This window comes from Mytilus californianus, unplaced genomic scaffold (assembly GCF_021869535.1).
Source record: "Mytilus californianus isolate M0D057914Y unplaced genomic scaffold, xbMytCali1.0.p SCAF_14, whole genome shotgun sequence".
Taxonomy (NCBI): domain Eukaryota; kingdom Metazoa; phylum Mollusca; class Bivalvia; order Mytilida; family Mytilidae; genus Mytilus; species Mytilus californianus.
In genome coordinates this window covers 21,083,390-21,101,091 of record NW_026262626.1, presented here as the reverse complement: position 1 = coordinate 21,101,091, position 17,702 = coordinate 21,083,390, and the positions used below count along the sequence as shown (strand labels likewise).

Sequence of the window (17,702 nt, the reverse complement as noted above, 5' to 3'; positions counted from 1 at the left end):
TGTATCATTTACCATTCTATAGAATTGTGCCATTGTTGTGTAGCAATATATATTATTTGGTGATATACCTTCAAAAATCCACTTGATTTCCTTGCGAAGCAGCTTATTCTTCTTCACGACCTCTTTGTACACACCTATATCTTCAAATTAAAATGCAAATGCGAATACAAGATAACAGTGAAACTTATAACTTAAACATATACAATGCATAAACATTAAAACTTGGTAAACATAAATCTGTCCTTTAGTTCAGTTACACCAAGTTGTCTTTAACAAACGGGTTGCTTGCGAATAAATCAACTCATTTAATTAAGACTAAATATCATGTATAGAAAAGTATATTCAGCTGCTCTAAATAAGTCTAAACGGATTTACTATTTATATTCTACTGTGCATTATTCCCGATTACGATATATTGGCTGAGGTAGGATTCGCGTGGCGGGTGACGGATGCATAGCAGGAGACGGTTGTACTGTTGACTACCCTGATTTCGCTTTGGAGTTCATACGATTCTTTCGGGGTTTTTTTTGTGTTACCTTTATTTGTCATTTGAATTGGTTAATGAATTTTTAACTTTGAATGTTTTAACTAAAATTATATTTCATTAAAAGTTTTGAAAATCATCCTAATCTAAATATAGAGACAATCTATGGGTAATGTACATACTTTTCAGAATGGTGTCGGTATCCTTTAACAGTTGTTCAACAGTCTGATCGGGATTTTCATGTACACAAATACCTGAAATTTCAATACATATTGCTAGCACTATACATGTGTTAAATTACATGAAATTCAGTACCTACATAATTTGATCAGATTTACCATGTCGTATAGAGCAACGTACTGAAGGGTTTTGGCTTCTCACTTTTGAAAATAATCATTGAAAGTTTGCAATGCCTCTGATATTTTCCTACATTATATATACAAAATTGCCCTGTTAACACTACATTTTGCATTTTCTAAACTCTCATGTCAAAACACCTGCAGTGAACTATTTTTGATTTCTTTGATTTTCTACTTTGTATTTTTTAAAACAACTCAACATTAATTTCTTCTTATACATTTTATATGTGAAAAAAACTGGGACATCTTGTTCCCGTCAAAAATTCAATTCAAAAAATCATTTATCTATAAAATTATCACAATATCTCTCTTTGGTAAATAGTAGTTTTGAATATTTTGATATATGATACTTTTTTTTCAATTACTAGCTATAGGTTATAAAGACGTCATTTAAGAACTGATGTTATTTCTAATTTTGTCATCGAACATCCTTGATATAAATTACCCTAGCACTTGATTTGCGAAGAATTGTGTTTAGAATATCATTTATTTGAATAAAAATCTGTATCATAATCTACAGATTCATATTTTGTATAAAAAAAAAAAATCATGATTAAAAAAAGCTATGAATGTCCTAATCAGCTGATTTTCGGATAAATACATCATTTCGCCCATGAAATCTGAACATTGCTAAAAAGGATGAAAAGAGTTCAAGCCATGACAGTGATGATCAAAATTCATAACGAAGAAAAAATTAATTGATTATCACATTAACATTACATGAGTCGTTTGTTTTGAATTATATTTCGTTATTGTGAGGTTCTGCCTCTTATGTTCGAAACCCCACTCTCAAACATATCGCACATATCACATCTTCTTTTATTTAGTTATCATGGTCTAAATAAAGGTGTGAAATAAACGATTGAACTTTATTTCCCTTTACTATTACCGTTACTCTTGACTAGCAATACAAATTTGTTTTACTATTTTGCAAGCACAAGTAGTAAAATAATTGTATTTGTAGGAAACATTTTCTAACTTAAGAGGGTACAGAATACCTAACGAAGTTAACTCTTTGAAAATCGGCTGAACGTTTAAATCACATACTATGCGCTTCGGACGCCTGAAATTATTTAACGTCATTTTCTATAAGAAAAGGAAACCAAGCTTCTAAATTATCAAAATTAATGTTTGTCAATATAAAAAAGAAGATGTGGTATAATTGCCAATGAGACGACTCTCCACAAGAGATCAAATGACACAGAAATTAACAACTATAGGTCACCGTACGGCCTTCAACAATAAACAAAGCCCATACCGCACAGTCAGCTATAAAAGGCCCCGAAATGACAATGTAAAACAATTCAAACGAGAAAACCAACGGCCTAATTTATGTACAAAAAATGAACGAAAAACAAATATGTAACACATAAACAAACGACAACCACTGAATTAAAGGCTCCTGACTTGGGACAGGCACATACATACAGAATGTGTACATGCTGCTATATATCCAATGAAATTAGTCCTGTAAACTGTGGTTCAAATTTCTTGATTTTTTTATATTTTTGTCAACACATCAAAGTAAACATTTTGTCAAAATCTTATGAAAATTAAACGAGCCAAAATGTATTTTAGTCAAAGTGTTGGTTACCTCCTTAATTCTACAGTTGTTTTTTAAACATATGTAAAGGGAGAAGAACATTGAATAAATGTCTTCTTCTTACCTTGCAATATGCTCATCAGTTCATCTATCCTCCTGTCTTCCACAGACAATTCATCTTTGTTCCTTGTCCCTTCAATGAAATCCTTTTTTGAAAATATTTTCTGTTAAAGTCATATTGATTAGCCTTTAAATTATTAAGGTTTCTAGAAAAATCTATAAGTTGGTAAAAATACTGACCATGAGTATAACATGAAATATTTTCAATTGTTTATTTTTGAAGAAAATACATGTATATTAAATATTTGTTTTCATAAGTTTATTTGTTCTGATGACTAATAGTGAATTCATTTGCAAGTTAAAGTCAATACATTATTTTACTCTTTAGCCTTGGTTTGACCCTTGTTTATTATTCCTAATGCAAATAAAATAATGTTTATTAAGACTAAGGTCCAATGGTAGTGTGTTAATCTGCCTTTAATAATTCAAATCTTTTTCATAAATTTTATCAGATTGATAATGTTGGTGTTATCAAACATAAATTTTATGATAAAATAATAAAATTAACAGAGTAGTTAATGTCCATTGCCCTTGGGATCTTTTTCTCCTTTGGTCAACGTGTCGGATTTTGAGCCTTGATAATCCAATTATTAGATAAAAGAATAGGGAGATATTGTATGATTGCCATTGAGACAACTATCAATTAACAACTAACTGTATGGCTAAAATGTAAACAGTTACATGTCACAGGTTCAGAATTCATTATTTTCTTTGTCAGAATCTCAAAAGCACACACTCAAAGTGAAGACTCAAGAACTTTAAAAATGGGCCTAATGAAATGAATGCACTGCAATTTGTTCTACCTCTATTAGTTAGAATCATTATAATGACAATATAACAGCTCAGCCCACATTTCTTTTCCTGGCAAAAAATATGCAACACTGATAAAGTATATAATTAAAAGACAAATATCTTAAACAGAATTAATCTATGGCGACAAAAGAGATGAACGGACAAAGGCAGTAAAAAACTGGAATTGAACGCATCCACAAAAATTATAATGAGCAGTATCTTTTTATGTTAGATTTACTGTATTTAGTATACGTCGTTGAAATCTTATTTACAATCCTGGAGAGTAATATCATGATAACCTATTGAATCTATTTGAAAATGTATGCCAATTATCTACAGTTAGGCAGTTAATAATTCCGAGAATATTACTTATTCCTCTCATTTAAACCCATATTGCAAATCATTGAAGAACAGGGGTCGACCATTTGATATTCTGGGGAGGTAGAACAAAAAGGAAGAAAAAATTAATGACATGACATTGTTACCGGCATGCAAAAAATAAAATTTAAAAAAAATAGAGGCGGCTTGAAATAAATATGACAAATTGTTGGAATTATTTTTTGCATAAAAGATTAAAATGAACAATGCAACATTTGAAACGAAAAATAAATACCTGTTTTAGAGAAAATTGAAAAAAAAAAATGAAACGTTCTCGAGTACACCCCCTCCCCTAATTTCAAATTGACACCCCTCCTTTTCATTATTTGTAGTCTTTGAAATGCCGAATTGCAAAGTCTTCCTTGGACTACTACTGCACAAGAACATTAATACAATGTTAATAGTATGCCACTAGTAACCAGAATTTAGCTTAAACGGCCAAATAGGTATTAACCCTCTTTAAAAAAGATTACTGGAATATTGAATCAGATTAACAAAAACTAAAAACGGTTTTCTATCTTATTCAATCCATTTTAAACTATTTTAATACCAGTCAAATAGATTCCCTTGCGGTCATTCAAGTTATTTTAAGACCGGTTAACCTCCGTCAAACTAAAATGCCAAGCCCCCGTTAAACTAGTTCAAACTGATGTTAAGTCCTTTTAAACTTTAAAGCGTCCGCCTCCTTGTAAGATAAATCACTCAAGCAGAAAAGAAACCCCGATAGATATATCTATAATCGTCTGTCCATTCCAAACGTTATTGATTTTCGTTAGATAATATATCTCCATCAAATATTCCCCTTTAAAATTACATATCAATAAATTAAGTAAATTTTAGTTGTTGATGCAAGACTTCTTTTAAAATGACGCAAAAAAGAAAATTTGTTAAATAAAACTTCAATATCTAAATAATATAATCTAAATTTGTCCACATGTAGTTTAAGTATACTAAGTAACTTATAATTGAATATTCTCAGTATTTTCCAAACGAGTCAGACTTTCTCTGTGTACGTGTCAGTTTAATGTTAACCTTTCATTTCGGTCGAACCATCAACATCACTTACGTGACTTATGAATCAAACGTTAGACTTGATTTTTATACGATCTGAATATGCTTGATAAATATATATAATTGCCACTGGACGTTACATTAACATAGATAAATTCAAAGGAAGCTTCACCAACCAGGATCTCCAATGTAATTGCAATGCACTAGTTTAAAAAATAATCAGTTTCGAACTTTTAGAATTTCATATCAAAACATGCGTTTTGATTTTTTTTTTTTTTTTAATTTATAAAGGCAAAATCTGTATAGCTTTTTCACAATACTAGTATTCATGTTGCCAAATATAAACTAATTATTTCGCATGAATATCTAACACCGTAAAGCCAAATCATATCGTTTTAATTTATTCATCAAGACATTTACATGTCAACGCGCAACAGTTAAGATTAAACCGTATCAATTCCCCAAACCGACAATTGTGAATACGTATTTTGATAACCTGTTCTAATACACAGGAAATGGTACGAGTCTATTAGATTAGCAATCTAAAAAGTCATTACACGATAAAACTTCGTACTATATCAACACATTTGAAGATTCTCAAACAAACAAACTGCCACATAAAAAACTTGAATTTTAATTCATGTATTGATGATCATGTGTTCTCTAATTATCTTTATTAATGAATTTATTGTCCATGCAGCCGGCACTTAAAAACGTAAATTTTTCAATTGTTCAGGTTTGGCAGGTTCATGTTTTTCGTATCAACTTTGAAACGTACTGTCTTGACATCTTTTAAACGAAAGCCGAGAAGGATCATTCAAAACCTCAAAACCCCAAAATCCTACATTCATCTATTATGATTCCCCGCGTTTACGAAAGCCAAAAAAAAAATTCGCACTTTACACTTTAATATACTACCGAAATCTATTTTATAAAGTTTGTTAAGAACACGAATCCATTTAAAAAAACAAAGGTTCCGTTAAACCTTCATAGGGATACATCCAACTTAACCATTTGAAACGAACTTAAATAGAGATTTATAATTTTTACAAAATTATGGGGGCACGTGTCACTGACTACACAATTACTCAGCCGTGAAAAATGCAATCAACAAAATTGATTGGATTATCCTTATTGCTTATGAATATCATGTTATTAGAACAGTGTAAATTTAATTTAATTATGCAATATTTTAAAGTTGTTTCGGAATTGATTTATGTGTAGTGAATTTTAATATAATGGAGAAAAAAATCAAAGGTCCCACTCAATGTATTTTAATATTTAGTTTATGTGTAATGAGGACGGCTAAATTAATATTGTTATTGAACGTTCTGCAGTTTTCGAGTAAAAGAAAAAAAAAATTGATATTGTTATATAGTTTGCCTATTACAAGTTCGTTTTTGTTTTTCAATGACATCAAATGAATAAACGAATATCAGATTTTATCCTATATATAAAGTTTAACATACAAAGGCAAACACGTGTTTTTTTTATTTTGTTTTTTTTGTTTTGCTAAGTCTAATATCTTGGCAGAGTACGTGTTTTCTTAGGTTTGGCTAACGGGCAGGTTTCTAGGGTTTTTTTTTTTTATTCAAAATATGTGCACGAGGTCTTAATTGTTGTAAGAACGGACTGAGTAACATTCAACAGTCTTCGAAATAGTCTTTTTCGCTGTTCTTGAGGTTTGCAAAAACCAACATTGATGTGAAATAACATGTTTTCAGTAAGACCAAAAAGTTAATACTTTCCCATGAGCTCGATGTAAAACCAAATCTAACTACTTGTAAAGAACAAATACCCAAATATGATAAATGACGGGATTTCAATGTACGCTAGCATTATTTTAACCCGTTTGTGAAAGGGGGTCTTGATCGGGACAGAAAACTGACAGTAAAACGGAGAAAAATTCATTTTTAGAATTTATTTTCATATTGAAATTCGTTCAGGCACTCTTCAAATTCGTTTGAGTAATTTATTACTGGAAAAGAACGAGTGTAAATGGGGGTAATACATCTCACTCAATAAAGTTTGAAACTACAATGTATACACGTATCGTACGTCTTTTTACGCAATAAAGATAAAAGCTTATAAACAAAAATTCACAGTTTCACTCGTTAAAGAAATGTAGTACTGGACAAGAATGAGTTTAAATGGCGAAAAATGTTTTGTTTAAACAAAATTTGCATACAAAAGCTGTCTATGAATAATTTTAACCTATTATAATACATGAGGAACTTAAAGAAATTAAGTAAAAAAATGAAAACGCCAAAACAACAGTGTCTTGTAAATATGTGGATACACTTTCAATAGTCAAAACGTTATTTATTTAAATGGATCTGGTCATTACAAGAAGTTAGAACAAAACACGCACATGATATATTTATAAACATATATTTCGGTATTTTTCTTTTATGCATTAGGCGCTCTATTGATGCATTATCCGTTTTTTTTTTTTACTATCAATGCTGAACTATTACCTACGAAGTTTTATATTATAGGACTTTCATCGTATAGTTGAAAAAGGGTTTTTACTCCAAAGAAAAGCCACGGTTTGCAATGAAAAAGATCAATTTCAACGTTTTCAAACGAAATTAATTGAATGGAAAATTTCCAGACTATAGACAAGACAAGACGTGTGTGAAGATTTCTTAAATTTTTAACTGTCTTCAACTATTACAAACAAAACGAAAAATGCATTAAACATTTTAGCTAAAACAATAAAAAATCTTTATTATTTTTGTTTTCGCAAGGAAAGTTTTTGTTTGTTTGTTTGCAAAGCTTACTTTTATGTGGGTGTTGCCATCACTAGTCACTTCTAAGTATTAAAGATCAAAGGAGCTAATCAACATGATAATTTGTATTCAGTATAATAATCGGTCATGCATGACATATCCCAGGAAACGGCGCGTGCCATTTGAAACTTCAATTACTTCTTAAATTCGATTATACTTTTGTAGCCAAACACAGAAAAAAATATAACAAAAAATCTGGTGGTATAATAATTATATATAAGAAAAGATTGTCAACATTTTGAATTTTTTAAAATCAGAGTCAGAATTTGTTCTATGGGTTGAAATTTTTAAAGACAATACACAACTTAACAATTCGAACTCTTCTGTTTTACTTGGTTGTGTTTATCATTCCAACTGAATTTTCTAAATACTCCTCAGATGATGCCTTCACCGAAGTGGAAGAAGAACTGTTAAAATTTTCAAAAAATACTGAAAAAGTTGCTTTGGTCGGTGATTTTAATTCAAGAACCAGAAGATTAAGTGACATTGTTGAAATAGATGAACATTTATTTGAGATTCTAAACATTGATACTGAAGTGTCAAATGATCAAAATTTCATGTTATACAATCTTATGACAGAAAAGGGTATTCCTACTTAAATATTTAGTTTAGACAATACACGCGTCAATAAATATGGTAAAAACTTGTGGAACTATGTAAACGATGTTCAATTTGTTTTGCAAATGGTCGTGTTTGTAAAAATGTATTGGTAATACTACTTGCAAAGATGCAAGCCTCGTTGACTATTAAATTGTATCTCCGCATTTATTTGATGATATTGCAGATTTTGAGGTAATTGAATTTAACCCCATGTTCTCTGATGTGCATTGTCGATTACATTTTTTGATTGACAGTGCATCTCCTCGTTGACTATTAAATTGTATCTCCGCATTTATTTGATGATATTGCAGATTTTGAGGTAATTGAATTTAACCCCATGTTCTCTGATGTGCATTGTCGATTACATTTTTTGATTGACAGTGCATCTCCAGTGGCACTAAAGACTGAACAAAATAAAAACAAAGGTAATACTTACGTCAAATGGAACCCTCAAAAGGCACCTGAATTTGAACGGGTGCTCAGTGATGACATAGGTCAAGTATTACAACAGGTGAACAGTGTACTCGCCTGAACAGATTAACGGTATACTGCATGATATTGGTAGCTCATTGATGAATACCGCATCTTCTGTCTTTGGTTCGAGAAAAAGAAAGCAAGAAAAACAAAGTGATCATAAACCATGGTTTAATACTGATTGTAAAATAAAGCGTAATGCTTTTCACAAACCCAGGGATTATTACTCAAAAATCAAGACAACTGAAAATAAAGACTCCATGAATAGATTAGCAAAGGAGTACCGAAAGGTTCTGAACACAAGTTTCAAAGCTTACTCGGAGAAATGTTCCAGTGAGCTTAGGTCTTTATCTAGATGGGACACTAAAGCATTCTGGAAAACATTACATAAATATTCTAGTAGGCGAAAAGAAAATCAAGATATAGACATAGAAACATTTTATGAATATTCAAAAAAAATTAAACGCTGGTGACTATGTCGGTGATGATGAGGAGGACTTTGATATAAATGATGTTTGTAATAATTCAATTTGTGATGAGATCTTGAACGGAGTCATAACTGAACTGGAAGTGAGTGAAGCTATAAAAGATTTAAAAAATAATACAGCACCGGGCTTGGACAAAATATTGAACGAATATTTGAAATATTCGCCTTCTAGTCTAGTATCTATTTATGGTAAATTGTTTAATCTCATTTTGAATACAGGTATTATACCTGAAAACTGGACTTCTGGTATTATTAAACCAGTTATCAAAAACAAGGGATGCCAAATTGATCCTGATAATTATGGAGCAATTACTCTCATCAGTTGCCTTAGGAAACTTTTCACGTCCATTATAAATACTAGACTGAATATTTTTGCAAATGAACTGAATATTATATCTGAGAACCAGACTGGATTCCGTAAGGGATATTCTACACAAGATAATATTTTTGTATTACACGCACTTATTGAACTGTTCTTTTCTTTTGGGAAGAAACTCTTTTGTACATTTGTGGATTTTAGAAAGGCATTCGATACTGTTTGGCGTACAGGGCTGTGGAAAAAATTACAAAAAAGTGAAATTAAAGGGAAATGTTTTAAAGTTGTGTATAATATGTATAGTGGAATTAAATCTTGTGTTCAATTTAATGACTCTCAGTCAGAATTCTTTCCATGTCTAACAGGTGTTAGACAGGGGGAGAATTTATCGCCTTTTCTCTTCTTGATCTTTTTACATGATCTTGAAGACTATTTTCGTCAGCTAGATGGACTGCCCTTAGAAATGATTAAAGAGAAACTTGAGAGTGAATTACATATTTTTTATAAAATTGTTATTATATTATATGCGGATGACACAGTCATCTTAGCAGAGAGTAAAGATAGTTTACAAAAAGCTCTTGATATATTTCAGTCTTATTGTTCATTGTGGAAACTACAAGTAAATGTAAATAAAACCAAGGTTATTATCTTTTCTAAAAGAAAAGTAAACCACAATTTCAGTTTTACATTACAAGGTTAAATTCTTGATATTGTAGATATATATCCTTACCTGGGAGTTATTTTTAAATATAATGGTACATTTATTGAGACTAAGAAAAAACTTGTAGAACAAGCAGAAAAGGCCACGTTTTGTGTTTTTAAACTTATCAGAAATGAGTCTTTACCTGTTGATATTCAATTAAAGCTATTTGACTCGATGATAGAACCAATTTTATTGTATGGATCCGAAATTTTGGGATACGAAAACCTTAAAACTGTTGAACAAATCCATTTGAAGTTTTGTAAAAGAGTACTCAAAGTAAGGAACACTACACCAAATGTTATGGTTTTAGGTGAACTTGGGAGATTTCCCTTCGAAATTAAAGTTAAACTTAGAATGGTATCATTCTGGACAAGACTTGTACAAAATGATTCTAAACTAAGTAGTATTTTGTATCAACTGATGTTATCCTTACAAATTAAAACTAAATATACCTTCAAATGGATTAAATGTGTTGAAGCAATTTTTAATGAAGTTGGAATGAGCTACATTTTTAAAAACCAGTTTGTATTTTGTGATAAAATTGTTGTGAAGCAAATTGTATGTGACCAGTTTATACAAAAATAGTATAGTGATATACAAAACTCCTCCCGTGGCCTCTTTTATTCGATATTCAAAAAACAGTTTTGTTTGGAAAATCACTTATTGAGACTTAGTGAATTTAATCGAACATGGTTAACCAAACTGTGTACATCTAATTTACATTTACCTATAGAAACTGGTCGTTGGTACAATATCCCAAGGGAGGAAAGAACATGTAACTTATGTACAAATGCTATTGGAGATGAATTCCATATTTTGTTTATATGTAAAAATTAAATATTGTGTCATTAAGAAACAAATACATACCTATGTACAACACAGCTTACCCGAGCATTATCAAGTTTGAAGGTTTACTATTTTATTGTAATACTGAACTAAACAAAAAGCTATCCTTGTTCATCAGAAAAGTTAATGTATTTCTTTGATTTATGTCATTTCGATCCATATATGTTGTATATCTTTTTTGCATAATCATTCACACTGTTTGATGCTAATGAGCTATGTGTATTGACTTTAATATGTTTAATTGTTCTTCTGTCATGTTATTTACATATATTGTATTATATATTTGACCTCATGTTACACGTTTAAATGTGTCTGAGTGTTTTCTAATAAATCGTACTAAATTTTGAATAGATTTTATCTGGACAAAAACTATAACAGATAAAAAAATAAATTATCTATCGAATGCATACACACAACGCTCACTAAAAAATCTATTACATGTCCTGAATGCACTTTGTGTGTCCTGAGTGCACTCACGAGGTCCTGAGCGGTTTTTAGACGTAACGCTTGGTAACACAGCGTCCTTGCAAGAAGCAAGCCTCTCTCAAGAAAATAGAAAAGGAAACCAGAGCCCTATACAATTGTATCGTATAGTATAGAGAATTTTATAGTTTATTCGTTATTTTCGTTTCAAAAGCAAAACGAAAGTGATTTCCAATTCTACACACCCATCAAAGCACTAACTATTCTAAGTTTGTTGTATTAAATTGAAATCTAATATATCTGTCACGTGCACTGTATACGTACTGGTGTTGTTAAATCTTAACAAATTCTAAACGTCTGAAACTAATTAATTGCCAGTGACAATGCAAAAATAGGAAGATGCATTATAATCGCCAATGAAGATCATAATTTTAAACAGTCTGGCAGAACAAATACGAATCTCATTTCAGGAACATAAAACAAACACCAAGATAAATATCATAACCCTATACTATGATACAATAAGTTCTTTTCCTATATGATTTTTTTTTTCGAATGTAAGCTTATCACTTGTGTTGCAGTTAATTTCATGAACTTTCAAAAGCCGAATATGTATCTTCTTTACAAGCAGCCTGTAATAAATAGTGTTAGCCTTTTTTCTTTTTCTTTTTTGTTTCGGGGGGAGGGGGAGGTCTGCAGTCATGTTATATATGAAAGTTAAATATTGAAACATAGATTATTTTAATGAAATGGATTGAGACATTCTTTTACTATATATGAAAATATATGGAGATGCGGAATGATTGCCAATTAGATAACGATCACCAAATGTTATGTCGGTCACCTTCCGCGGTCTGCAACAATGAGAAAAACATACCAAATATTCGTAAGAACAAACAGAATAAAGAGATTTATTATTCCAATATCTTATTATATAACTGAACATTTAGATATTAAAACAGTTTAGCCATTTCAATGATTTGTATTGTCACATTTTGGAAATTATTGATATTAAAGAAAAGCTTTGACGACGGTAGTTGCTAAACATCGAATGTCGCTATTCTATAATGATTTGGTATATTTTTGATCTTCCTTTTATTCCGAATGCATTTTTTTTGCGGAGGAAGGGTAGGGAATTATCCGTAATGTATAGTCACGCTAACAAACAATAGCTTCTGCAGTTCTCTTTGTAGAGGCATGTATTTAGTGGAGTTGCCGTCGGTTGCTGAATCTGATACTCGAAAAACATTGACGCGTTGTAAACTATTAATACTTGACTGAGAGGAAAGTATTTGCTAACGCTCTGTCATGATTTGTAATACAGAATTATTTTTGAATAGAAAATCTAATTACAATGAAGCGGTTAGACATATACATGCCGCTAATTCGAAAAATTCTTTGAAAGCTGGATATTATGAAGAAAAAATGGCGTGTAAATATTTAACATATAAACCCATAACGCATAGTCAGCTATAATAGACCCAAATATAATATAATATGTAAAACATTTCAAGTGAGAAATCTATACAGTTACATGGAACTGTGTATTTAAGTGTGGAACGATCGAAAACTTCTATGAAATTATTGCTAGTATATTAGCTATTCCTCATTTTTAAGAAAAAACAGCATCTCAGACGGAACTCTAATTATTTACATTATATATATATAGATATTCCATGGAAACCAGTTGTGTAGAAATACCACAAAAGACTAAATATTGCACTAAGAACTACGTGTTTTGTCCATGACATTTCTTCCGTGATTATTTTTTTCTTTGACTTATTTTCCAACATTCAAAATTAATATGTGTGAAACTGTCAAACAGACAAATCGGGTGTTCGGTAATATAGAGCAAGGAATTATTATACTGTATAATAAAATATTGAATTTATAATACTTCCATGATTAGAGTTATTGTTTTAGACTTAAGAAATTAATTTTTTAATAGGGAATGGAAAAATTGCGGGGAATTAATATGTTAGAAGTATTTGTCGTATTAGTACAGTGAGTATAACGAAATAATGAATGTCCAGAAGGTGTCAAGTTTTTGATTAACGTACATATATTTGCAGACAAAACCCAATCGCTATAATTTATGCAAGACACTAAACTCTTATTTGTACAACTTTAAGTATTAGAATTGAATGGCATGAAATTTGATAAGTCTGTTAATATTTCATAGGCGGATCCAGGGCCCTGCCCCCCCCCCCCCCCCCCACCCTCCTTTTTGTGGGACAAATTTGGTTGATTATATAGGGAATCACTGAAGCATGACTGTATAGCCAGTCAAGGTCGTTAAAAACTCCCATCACCACCTTACCAGGGTTGCGTTCAATATCGTAGCGGCTACGTAGTGGTACGTAGATTTATGACTATTGAACGAGTAGCTTGTCTAGCTGCTATCAGTATCTATGTAGCAGCTAGGCTAGCTACACGTTCAATAGTCATAAATCTACGTAGCACTACGTAGCCGCTACGATATTGAACGCAACCCCGGACACACATCTTATTACGTAATAAGTACAAATGTAAAATTATCGATATGATAAATTCAGTGGAATATACACGGCATCTCTGGGTTTTGATCTGACAGCAAGCATACATTTGGTTTTTTTTAGAGTTATTCGTGTTTTTGTATCCAAACAATGCACAACACCATCATATTTTCACAATCACTAATATGTGTTGACTTTGGAGCCTGTATCATGAATTTAGAGTTTTGATAAAGAACCTTTTAAGAACTAATTAAGTCGTGGGTTTTTTTGTTTTTGTTTTTATTTATTTATTGAAAATTTGAACATATACCTCAGGTGAGAATTGCCAGCAGTGCATGTATAGAAATACTCCAAAGGACTTCTTAGTGCACCCAAAGACACACATGTCTCTGGGTGTACCAAGAAAAAAGTTTTTTGCATTAAGGACACTACAGTGTGTTTTAGGAGCACGAAAACATGGATACAAGAAGATAAAAGCATGTAAAGCATGAATTTAAAATTTTGAATCTGATTCAATAGACTGATATAATAATTCTTGAAGTAAAACGGCTTTTATCAGCGCGTGCCACCCCCCATGTGATGAACGGCACGTGACACACGAATAAGTAAAAATTCCCAAGCATCATGTTCAATTAACCTTATGCAATAAACAATTGATTAGTTGATACAAGGATTTGTATAGATTCACATTTATTGGTTGATAGTAGTTCGATGAAAGAATACTTGAACAAAAACTTTATAAACGGTGCCATTATTTTATTTTGTATCAATAAGAATAAAGTAAAACTTTTTTTTAAGAAGTCAATTTTCAGTTATGATTAGAGCAACAAAAAGGGCGTTTTTTCTCAAGTTGGTTTGCTCAGAGACAATGTCATAGTCTGATTTGCTAGAAAGTAAGTAAGTTATTTGTTAGAAATATTTCCATTCTCAATTTTATAAAATAAATATGACACTATAGTACAAGGTGGTTTGTATAGTCAACGTTACACCCGGCCTATTGGATCTTGAATTCACCTTTTTGACAATTTTTTACAAGTATCACAGACTACATGTAAATATAACAGGGGCGGATCCAGAACCCCGATGTCTGGGGGGCACCATGAAATCAAAATTGAATATTTGTATAAATATGTAAATATGCGAAAGTGTGTTGTGGCTGTGGTGATTTGGGGGTGGAAAAGTGCGTGTGTGTGTGTGTGTGGGGGGGGGGGGGGGGTAGATTTGCATTTGTGGACCATTTCTTCTCTTTGATCTTCTGCCAATTATTCTCTATTCTTTATATTTCGTCGTACTTTTAATTTGTTTTCTTTTAATCTTTTCTTTTTGACCATTATTTTCTATTCTGTAAACCTCATCCATACGTATACCCTCATTCATGGTGGTAACCCATTCATACCCTCTTACATGCTAATTGAAACAAGAAACATACACACACATAACTGTATTATAGGACGGTTATAAAGTAGGTCTTCTAAAAATACAATATAATATATACTTTATTACATTAAGCTTTACAGCTCATCGGTGTAAACAAGAAATAACTAGATATCATTGAGATGGGAGCCATCTCTGTGGGCCCCGCTGTGAATATTGTGTGGTAAAAATTTTTGTATCTTTATCATTGGACATGGGGTTGTCAACTGAAACCAAAGTTTTTGACCTTGACCTTTGACCTAGGAAGTTGTACATAAATTGTGACACACCCTCTGGTGTTGGTTTATATACATGTCAAGTATAAATTTTTTGAAATCATAACGGTTCTCAAGATATAGAGCGGACACGATCTTTACCATAGGACATGGGTTTGTCAACTAAAACCAAAGTTTTTGACCTTGACGTTTGACCTAGGAAGGTGTACATACATAATGACACACCCTCTGGTGTTGGTTAATATACATGTCAAGTATAAACCTTGAAATCATAACGGTTCTTTAGATATAGAGCGGACACAATTTGTTACGGACGGACGGACGGACAGACTGATCACTATAGGGCGTTCGCCATTCGGCGGGGCCCTAATAAATTATAATTGAAATAAAACATGTAGATAGAGAATGTTAATTATTTTGTAAAATACTGTCCTTCCTTTTCAAAGCCAGGATAATAAATTAAAAAAAAAATCAACTGCTTAACATTTTGTAGAGTTAACAACTGTATCCATTTATATACGCTCGGTCTATACCAGTAGTATTGTTTTATAAACTATGCACGCAAGTCTCTATATCCCGGACACACAAGAATAAAGTGGAACTCGTCCTCAATACATTGACTACATACTTTGCATAAACGATATCATTCCGGGAACATTCAGAAAACGACCAGTCTCAATATTTAATGATTTAGTCTTATTTTTGTAATAGCCTTTCCGGGCTTTCCGTAAAGAGTAGGGATATATATTTGACGTACTTTGTAGACAGTCAATTGTTGACGGATTTTAGTTATTTGTGTTGTTGAGTTGTTGATGTCTTCTTGACGTATCTGTCACATCTCCTTTTATTCATAAGGTGTATTCGTCTCGATTTTGTCATGATCACAAAACTTTTAATCACCAGTTATGACGACTTTGTTAAATAGATTTTACTGTTGTCACGTGCCCTCAATTTTTGTGCACTCATTTTCAAAAGTATTTGATAATAATTCATGGACGTTAGAATGGTTGCAACTTCTTTAAGCCAGATTAATATTGTGTTGTAAACACAATTCTATTAAAATATTAGCAGTTAAAAATATTGATTAACGATATTTATATTATACTTAAAAACATGATTATCTGGTACCTAGTCGACGAAAAACTAAACGAAAAAACAATTTAATTTTTCCCAAAGTTAAGAGGATTTTATCATACGCACATTCTAGAAAACATATAAGATGCAAAAATTTAAAGTAGCGGTTTCATGTAGTATATAATTTCCATCCTTACCTTTAAATTGTTGATGGATTGCTGTATTATTGCGGGCAATCCATCGAAAGGAATTAAAAAGAACATGATGTTCTTTAACGATGTGTGGCCCTCGTGTGAAGTAAAATCATTATACATCATCAATTAAAAAAAAAATTGTGATATAAGTTAAAAAATTAACAAAATAATGTTGCAACTAGATAAGCTTGCCAATTACAATGGAACAAATTATATTATATTGTATATACTGAAGAAGAGATAAGAAATAAATCCAACAATTCAATGGGATTTTTTACTTTCGAAGGAATGGTTAAGAAATCAAGTGCATATTCTCGCGTATTGTATAAATAACAGATGATGTATGGTAGTTGTTTTGACAAGATAAATTCATTTTATATATATATATAAAAAAAAAATCAAAGCAAAACTTAAAAAACAAATTGGAGGAATCTATTTTTTCTGTGTATTGCAAATGAATCATACATATAGGATGTAATTGTCAATACGGTTTAATTAACAGGGGAATTTTTAATTTGGAAAGAAAGGAACATCAAGTAAGAACAGATAAAAAAAAACCCATATTAAAGAATGTACGGAAATATTTCAAATGGCAAGCATACAAAACTATCATTCTACGAACCTAGAATACATTTTTAAGTTTAATATGTTTAAGTTCATCATACTCTTTTAATTTTGTATGTTCATTGTATATTTAATGTATAATTTCTTTTTTCCTTTGCAATGACTTATTTTTTTTTTTTGATCTTATAATGTTTAAAACCCCTTCTGTAGGCCTGTGTATTACACAGGATTTATTGATTAAAAAAACTATTCCATTAAACGCTCTTCCGAGTACTCGGAAGAGCGTGTAGAACCCCACCCCCTCATGTGTATACTAGTAATCAATTCTACGCTCCTGTTTTAAGTTGCTCGTTCGTTAAAACCACTGTCCAATGCATACATAACCTTTTTAAGGGGTG

At 31.3% G+C, this 17,702-nt stretch overlaps 2 protein-coding genes across 6 annotated transcripts in view; one reads left to right on the top strand and one right to left on the bottom strand.

The window, feature by feature from the left end:
* LOC127724369 (uncharacterized) overlaps window positions 1-17,702 on the top strand; it is a 205,814-nt gene that overhangs the window by 87,817 nt on the left and 100,295 nt on the right. The gene's annotated exons all lie outside the window — the stretch shown is intronic.
* LOC127724368 (fibrinogen-like protein A) overlaps window positions 1-17,702 on the bottom strand; it is a 432,225-nt gene that overhangs the window by 374,352 nt on the left and 40,171 nt on the right. For 2 of the 3 annotated variants that reach the window (XM_052231317.1, XM_052231318.1), the window contains exons 2-4: window positions 2,511-2,579; window positions 667-738; window positions 69-140 (exon numbers count right to left, since the gene is read on the bottom strand). The exons of the other annotated variant lie outside the window; for it this stretch is intronic. In XM_052231317.1, the coding sequence (XP_052087277.1) occupies window positions 69-140; window positions 667-738; window positions 2,511-2,579 (213 nt within the window). The remainder of the gene's footprint in view (window positions 1-68; window positions 141-666; window positions 739-2,510; window positions 2,580-17,702) is intronic. 3 annotated transcript variants of the gene reach the window in all.